Here is an 8,560-nt window from a genome sequence, read left to right on the forward strand (position 1 = left end):
CTGACTCATTTAGTCTTTGACTCATTTAGTCTTCTTTGACTCATTTAGTCTCTGACTCATTTAGTCTTCTTTGACTCATTTAGTCTTCGTTGACTCATTTAGTCTCTGACTCATTTAGTCATCTTTGACTCATTTAGTCTTCTTTGACTCATTTAGTCTCTGACTCATTTAGTCTCTGACTCATTTAGTCTTCTTTGACTCATTTAGTCTTCTTTGACTCATTTAGTCTTCTTTGACTCATTTAGTCTTGCCTAAACAAAAAAGGGGGGAGTGAATACAACAGCAACAACAATATTTTTCGTAACATTTTTTATTCATTTGTAACAATTTGTAGAATTTTCTTTTCACTTTGACATTATAGAGTAGTTTGGTGTCGATCAAAACATTACTAATGAAAACTATTCTAAATATATCTAATCTAACCTATAATCTATATCTATCTTTAATACAACAAAATGTGAATGTGTGATGGTAGACTTTTATTACACAATTTTTATATGTTTTTTTTCCTCGAAGTAGCCGGGATGTCACGTTGTCCCTACTTATATCAGTAGATTTCATAACAACTTAAGTATTACCCAAACTTCTGTTCAATCAAATAAACATCACTTAGCAAATAAGCCATTCATGTCTTTTGTTGACAATAGTCCACTATTCATTGACACAATGAAAAAACGCCACCTGCTGGAGGGAGACAGAGTTTCAGGCGGTATTGGCTGAGCTACACGAGTAGCGCCATCTAGTGGTCGGAACGTGTTGTTGCACCATCATATGGACTTCCTCGCTTCCTAACTAGATATAGTAGGCTACTATAAAATAAAATTACTTCATGTGAAAACACTTGAGCTTTTAAAAATGTGTTTCATTATTTTGTCAAACTCAATATTTACAGAATTAAACATACAACACTTCCCTCCATGTTATCCTAAATGTCTATTTTCCAGTCTCTTCATCCTTCTATCCCTCTATAGTTCTCCATCCATCCTTCATTCATCCCTCAATCATTCCACCCCTTCTCTCTCGTCCTCCTCCTAAATGTCTATTTTCCAGTCTCTTCATCCTTCTATCCCTCTATAGTTCTCCATCCATCCGTTCTTCATTCATCCCTCAATCATTCCACCCCTTCTCTCTCGTCCTCCTTCTAAGTGTCTATTTTCCAGTCTCTTCATCCTTCTATCCCTCTATAGTTCTCCATCCATCCTTCATTCATCCCTCAATCATTCCACCCCTTCTCTCTCGTCCTCCTCCTAAGTGTCTACTTTCCCGTAGGTGCCCTCCGGAGGGCGGTAGGGTTTAGGGAAGGTCTTCAGCTGGATGCTGTTGAAAGCATACTTCCTGCTTCTGATGTTCTTCTCAACGTTCTCCATTCTACAGCCCTCCCTAGAGATGTGTGCACACACACACACACACACACACACGCACGCACGCACGCACACACACACACACACACACGCGCACACACACGACAGGATGAATGAATGGAACAATTGATTTCAGGGGATGAAACACAAAGACTTTCATAGTTGATGTGCATCACTGTCGGGGCTGAAAGTAGAGGACCAAGCGATAACACATACATGTACACAACCACACATACATGAACACAACCACACATACATGTACACAACCACACACACATGTACACAACCACACACACATGTACACAACCACACACACATGTACACAACCACACACACATGTACACAACCACACACACATGTACACAACCACACACACATGTACACAACCACACATACATGTACACAACCACACACACATGTACACAACCACACACACATGTACACAACCACACACACATGTACACAACCACACACACATGTACACAACCACACACACATGTACACAACCACACACACATGTACACAACCACACACACATGTACACAACCACACACACATGTACACAACCACACACACATGTACACAACCACACACAGTGTGAGAGAGTAGAAAGCAGAGAGAGAGAGTAGAAAACAGAGAGAGAGAGTAGAAAGCAGAGAGAGAGAGTAGAAAACAGAGAGAGAGAGTAGAAAACAGAGAGAGAGAGAGTAGAAAACAGAGAGAGAGAGAGTAGAAAACAGAGAGAGAGTAGAAAACAGAGAGAGAGAGTAGAAAACAGAGAGAGAGAGTAGAAAGCAGAGAGAGAGAGTAGAAAGCAGAGAGAGAGTAGAAAGCAGAGAGAGAGTAGAAAGCAGAGAGAGAGAGAGAGAGAGTAGAAAACAGAGAGAGAGAGTAGAAAACAGAGAGAGAGAGTAGAAAACAGAGAGAGAGAGTAGAAAACAGAGAGAGAGAGTAGAAAGCAGAGAGAGAGAGTAGAAAGCAGAGAGAGAGTAGAAAGCAGAGAGAGAGAGTAGAAAACAGAGAGAGAGAGAGTAGAAAACAGAGAGAGAGAGTAGAAAACAGAGAGAGAGAGTAGAAAACAGAGAGAGAGAGTAGAAAGCAGAGAGAGAGAGTAGAAAGCAGAGAGAGAGTAGAAAGCAGAGAGAGAGTAGAAAACAGAGAGAGAGAGAGTAGAAAACAGAGAGAGAGAGAGAGTAGAAAACAGAGAGAGAGAGTAGAAAGCAGAGAGAGAGAGTAGAAAGCAGAGAGAGAGAGTAGAAAACAGAGAGAGAGAGTAGAAAGCAGAGAGAGCGAGTAGAAAACAGAGAGAGAGAGAGTAGAAAACAGAGAGAGAGAGTAGAAAACAGAGAGAGAGAGAGTAGAAAACAGAGAGAGAGAGTAGAAAGCAGAGAGAGAGAGTAGAAAGCAGAGAGAGAGAGTGGAAAACAGAGAGAGAGAGTAGAAAGCAGAGAGAGAGAGAGTAGAAAGCAGAGAGAGAGAGTAGAAAACAGAGAGAGAGAGTAGAAAGCAGAGAGAGAGAGTAGAAAGCAGAGAGAGAGAGAGAGAGAGAGTAGAAAGCAGAGAGAGAGAGTAGAAAGCAGAGAGAGAGAGAGAGAGAGAGAGTAGAAAACAGAGAGAGAGAGAGTAGAAAACAGAGAGAGAGAGAGTAGAAAACAGAGAGAGAGAGTAGAAAGCAGAGAGAGAGAGTAGAAAGCAGAGAGAGAGAGTAGAAAACAGAGAGAGAGAGTAGAAAGCAGAGAGAGAGAGTAGAAAACAGAGAGAGTAGAAAGCAGAGAGAGAGAGAGAGAGTAGAAAACAGAGAGAGAGAGAGTAGAAAACAGAGAGAGAGAGTAGAAAACAGAGAGAGAGAGTAGAAAACAGAGAGAGAGAGTAGAAAGCAGAGAGAGAGAGTAGAAAACAGAGAGAGTAGAAAGCAGAGAGAGAGAGAGAGAGAGAGAGAGAGAGAGAGAGAGAGAGAGAGAGTAGAAAGCAGAGAGAGAGAGAGAGAGAGGGAGAGAGAGTAGAAAGCAGAGAGAGAGAGAGAGAGTAGAAAGCAGAGAGAGAGAGAGAGAGAGAGAGTAGAAAGCAGAGAGAGAGAGAGTAGAAAGCAGAGAGAGAGAGTAGAAAGCAGAGAGAGAGAGAGTAGAAAGCAGAGAGAGAGAGAGAGAGAGTAGAAAACAGAGAGAGAGAGAGTAGAAAACAGAGAGAGAGAGAGTAGAAAACAGAGAGAGAGAGAGAGTAGAAAGCAGAGAGAGAGAGAGTAGAAAGCAGAGAGAGAGAGAGAGAGAGAGAGAGAGAGTAGAAAGCAGAGAGAGAGAGAGAGAGAGAGAGTAGAAAGCAGAGAGAGAGAGAGAGAGTAGAAAGCAGAGAGAGAGAGTAGAAAACAGAGAGAGAGAGTAGAAAGCAGAAAAAGGAGAACTCTGGAAGTGGTACCATTGTATATGTATTTATTGGTTTTGCAATAATTGTATTTGATTGGCATTTCCCCATTAGAACCGGCAGGTAGCCTAGTGGTTAGAGTGTTGGGCCATTAACCGAAAGGTTGCTGGATCGAGCTGACAAGTCGTTCTGCCCCCTGAACAAGGCAGTTAACCCCACTGTTCCCCGGTAGGCCGTCATTGTAAATAAGAATTTGTTCTTAACTGAGTTTTTTTTAGAAAGAACTACCATTTTCTATTTCCCAGTTACAACTACCATACTCAGTATGAGCCAGACCACTAACAGATGTGAGGTGACCAGGAGGAGAGCTACCGGATAGAAGTGTCTGCCAGGTGCTGCTGGAGTCTTCTGCTCCCCCTTAAACCCAGACCACGACCCAGCTCCTCTCTCTGGGTCCCAACAACCCACTATCTGGCCCTGCTGGAGACGAGAGCTGGGGGAGGGGGAAATCAGGGATGAGAAGTGGGGGGGAGAAGAAGAAGAAGAAGAAGCAACGAGAGAGGATAAGAGAAGAAGAGGGAGCAGATAAAGAAAGGAGAAAAGAAGAGAGGTTAGATGGAGAGAAGAAGAGAGGTTAGATGGAGAGAATAAGAGAGGTTAGATGGAGAGAAGAAGAGAGGTTGATGGAGGGAAGAAGAGAGGTTAGATGGAGAGAAGAAGAGAGGTTAGATGGAGAGACGAAGAGAGGTTAGATGGAGAGACGAAGAGAGGTTAGATGGAGAGAAGAAGAGAGGTTAGATGGAGAGAAGAAGAGAGGTTAGATGGAGAGAAGAAGAGAGGTTGATGGAGGGAAAAAGAGAGGTTAGATGGAGAGAAGAAGAGAGGTTAGATGGAGAGACGAAGAGAGGTTAGATGGAGAGAAGAAGAGAGGTTAGATGGAGAGAAGAAGAGAGGTTAGATGGAGAGAAGAAGAGAGGTTAGATGGAGAGAAGAAGAGAGGTTAGATGGAGAGAAGAAGAGAGGTTAGATGGAGAGAAGAAGAGAGGTTAGATGGAGAGAAGAAGAGAGGTTAGATGGAGAGAAGAAGAGAGGTTGATGGAGGGAAAAAGAGAGGTTAGATGGAGAGAAGAAGAGAGGTTAGATGGAGAGACGAAGAGAGGTTAGATGGAGAGACGAAGAGAGGTTAGATGGAGAGAAGAAGAGAGGTTAGATGGAGAGAAGAAGAGAGGTTAGATGGAGAGAAGAAGAGAGGTTGATGGAGGGAAAAAGAGAGGTTAGATGGAGAGAAGAAGAGAGGTTAGATGGAGAGACGAAGAGAGGTTAGATGGAGAGAAGAAGAGAGGTTAGATGGAGAGAAGAAGAGAGGTTAGATGGAGAGAAGAAGAGAGGTTATATGGAGAGAAGAAGAGAGGTTAGATGGAGAGAAGAAGAGAGGTTAGATGGAGAGAAGAAGAGAGGTTAGATGGAGAGAAGAAGAGAGGTTAGATGGAGAGAAGAAGAGAGGTTAGATGGAGAGAAGAAGAGAGGTTAGATGGAGAGAAGAAGAGAGGTTAGATGGAGGGAAGAAGAGAGGTTAGATGGAGAGAAGAAGAGAGGTTAGATGGAGAGAAGAAGAGAGGTTAGATGGAGAGAAGAAGAGAGGTTAGATGGAGAGAAGAAGAGAGGTTAGATGGAGAGAAGAAGAGAGGTTAGATGGAGAGAAGAAGAGAGGTTAGATGGAGAGAAGAAGAGAGGTTAGATGGAGAGAAGAAGAGAGGTTAGATGGAGAGAAGAAGAGAGGTTAGATGGAGAGAAACTAAAACAGAAAGCCAGTCAGTAAAGCAGTTTGGTCTGAAAGAACCTGACTGAAACTACAAATTAAAAAGGAGAGGAGAGGAGGGGGGAGGAGAGGAGGGGGGAGGAGAGGAGCGGGGAGGAGAGGAGAGGGGAGGAGAGGAGCGGGGAGGAGAGGAGGGGGGAGGAGAGGAGCGGGGAGGAGAGGAGGGGGAAGGATAGGAGCGGGGAGGAGAGGAGCGGGGAGGAGAGGAGAGGAGCGGGGAGGAGAGGAGCGGGGAGGAGAGGAGAGGAGGGGAAGGAGAGGAGAGGAGTGGGGAGGAGAGGAGGGGGGAGGAGAGGAGGAGGAGAAGAGAGGAGGGGGAGGAGAGGAGGGGGGAGGAGAGGAGCGGGGAGGAGAGGAGGGGGGAGGAGAGGAGCGGGGAGGAGAGGAGGGGGGAGGAGAGGAGGAGGAGAAGAGAGGAGGGGGGAGGAGAGGAGGGGGGAGGAGAGGAGCGGGGAGGAGAGGAGGGGGGAGGAGAGGAGCGGGGAGGAGAAGAGAGGAGGGGGGAGGAGAGGAGGGGGGAGGAGAGGAGGAGGAGAAGAGAGGAGGGGGAGGAGAGGAGGGGGGAGGAGAGGAGCGGGGAGGAGAGGAGGGGGGAGGAGAGGAGCGGGGAGGAGAGGAGCGGGGAGGAAAGGAGAGGGGAGGAGAGGAGGGGGGAGGAGAGGAGAGGGGAGGGGAGGAGAGGAGGGGGGAGGAGAGGAGGGGGGAGGAGAGGAGCTGGGAGGAGAGGAGGGGGGAGGAGAGGAGGGGGGAGGAGAGGAGAGGAGGGGGGAGGAGCGGGGAGGAGAGGAGAGGAGGGGGGAGGAGAGGAGGGGGGAGGAGAGGAGAGGAGGGGGGAGGAGAGGAGCAGGGAGGAGAGGAGCAGGGAGGAGGAGACACACACACACACACACACATCCTTATGCCCCTACCTCCTCATGCAGTCCAGTGCTCTGTTAAAGTGCTCCTTGCTGAGTGTGTGTTCGTCTCTTAGCAACATACACTGTTCTAAAGTCACAGACATGGAGGTCCTGTCTTTGGCACTTTTACAGCTGGTCAACCTGACACCATTCAACCTCCTACACACCTAGAGAGAGAGAGAGGGAAAGAGAGAGAGAGCGAGAGACAGAGAGAGAGAAAGAGGGAGAGAGAGGGAGAGACAGAGATACAGAGAGACAGAGAGAGAGAGAGAGAGAGAGGCAGACAGAGAGGGAGAGGGAGAGACAGAGATACAGAGAGACAGAGAGAGAGAGAGAGAGAGAGAGACAGAGAGAGAGAGAGAGAGACAGAGAGAGAGAGAGAGAGAGAGAGAGAGAGGCAGACAGAGAGGGAGAGACAGAGAGACAGAGAGACAGAGAGACAGAGAGAGAGAGAGAGAGAGAGAGAGAGACAGAGACAGAGAGACAGAGAGACAGAGCGAGAGAGAGAGAGAGAGAGAGAGGCAGACAGAGAGGGAGAGACAGAGAGACAGAGAGACAGAGATAGAGAGAGTCAGACCTTTGCACTCCTTCAGCTAAGATATGAAGTCAAAGATTAAAGGTCAGAGGTTATCTTACGGAGGCAGCGAGCCACAGGACCTCGACGTTCTTCCTCTTCTTCATCTCCAAAGACTGCTCCAGAGAACACAACAAGTCCTCCACAGCTAACGGGGACCGGGACCAGGGCAGGGCTGGAAGGGAGGGAGGGAGGGAGGGGGGGGGGGGGGGCAGGGAGGGGGGGGGGAGAGCGAGAGGAGGAAGAGGGAGATAAGAGAGAGGGAGGGAGGGAGGGACAGGGGGGAGAGCGAGAGGAGGAAGAGGGAGATAAGAGAGAGGGAGGGAGGGAGGGACAGGGGGGAGAGCGAGAGGAGGAAGAGGGAGATAAGAGAGAGGGAGGGAGGGAGTGACAGGGGGGAGAGTGAGAGGAGGAAGAGGGAGATAAGAGAGAGGGAGGGAGGGAGTGACAGGGGGGAGAGCGAGAGGAGGAAGAGGGAGATAAGAGAGAGGGAGGGAGGGAGTGACAGGGGGGAGAGTGAGAGGAGGAAGAGGGAGATAAGAGAGAGGGAGGGAGGGAGTGACAGGGGGGAGAGCGAGAGGAGGAAGAGGGAGATAAGAGAGAGGGAGGGAGGGAGGGACAGGGGGGAGAGCGAGAGGAGGAAGAGGGAGATAAGAGAGAGGGAGACAGCTGAGATCCAAATTCTTTCAGCAGTCATCTGTAAAAGCTGAAGTATCAGTACTACTTAAAGGTTGAAGTATCAGAACTACTTAAAGGTTGAAGTATCAGTACTACTTAAAGGTTGAAGTATCAGTACTACTTAAAGGTTGAAGTATCAGAACTACTTAAAGGTTGAAGTATCAGTACTACTTAAAGGTTGAAGTATCAGAACTACTTAAAGGTTGAAGTATCAGTACTACTTAAAGGTTGACGTATCAGAACTACTTAAAGGTTGAAGTATCAGTACTACTTAAAGGTTGAAGTATCAGAACTACTTAAAGGTTGAAGTATCAGAACTACTTAAAGGTTGCAGTATCAGAACTACTTAAAGGTTGAAGTATCAGTACTACTTAAAGGTTGAAGTATCAGAACTACTTAAAGGTTGAAGTATCAGAACTACTTAAAGGTTGAAGTATCAGAACTACTTAAAGGTTGAAGTATCAGTACTACTTAAAGGTTGAAGTATCAGAACTACTTAAAGGTTGAAGTATCAGTACTACTTAAAGGTTGAAGTATCAGAACTACTTAAAGGTTGAAGTATCAGTACTACTTAAAGGTTGAAGTATCAGTACTACTTAAAGGCTGAAGTATCAGTACTACTTAAAGGTTGAAGTATCAGAACTACTTAAAGGTTGAAGTATCAGTACTACTTAAAGGTTGAAGTATCAGAACTACTTAAAGGTTGAAGTATCAGTACTACTTAAAGGTTGAAGTATCAGAACTACTTAAAGGTTGAAGTATCAGAACTACGTAAAGGTTGAAGTATCAGAACTACTTAAAGGTTGAAGTATCAGAACTACTTAAAAGCTGAAGTATCAGTACTACTTAAAGGTTGAAGTATCAGAAATACTTA

General features: G+C 46.2%; 1 protein-coding gene across 2 annotated transcripts in view; it reads right to left on the minus strand.

Moving 5' to 3' along the window:
• Positions 1–294: 294 nt before the first annotated feature.
• The window catches only part of LOC110518889 (type II inositol 3,4-bisphosphate 4-phosphatase-like), a 62,384-nt gene continuing 54,118 nt past the window's right edge, over positions 295–8,560 (minus strand). The window contains exons 23-25 of one of the 2 annotated variants that reach the window (XM_036987077.1): positions 7,071–7,183; positions 6,447–6,601; positions 295–1,380 (exon numbers count right to left, since the gene is read on the minus strand). In XM_036987077.1, coding sequence (XP_036842972.1) covers positions 1,248–1,380; positions 6,447–6,601; positions 7,071–7,183 — 401 coding nt within the window. In that variant the 3' untranslated portion in view covers positions 295–1,247. Of the gene's footprint in view, positions 1,381–3,712; positions 4,213–6,446; positions 6,602–7,070; positions 7,184–8,560 lie in introns of those variants that run through there. The other variant, XM_036987076.1, reaches the window with a different exon arrangement.

Source organism: Oncorhynchus mykiss, chromosome 9 (assembly GCF_013265735.2).
Source record: "Oncorhynchus mykiss isolate Arlee chromosome 9, USDA_OmykA_1.1, whole genome shotgun sequence".
Classification (NCBI taxonomy): Eukaryota; Metazoa; Chordata; class Actinopteri; order Salmoniformes; family Salmonidae; genus Oncorhynchus; species Oncorhynchus mykiss.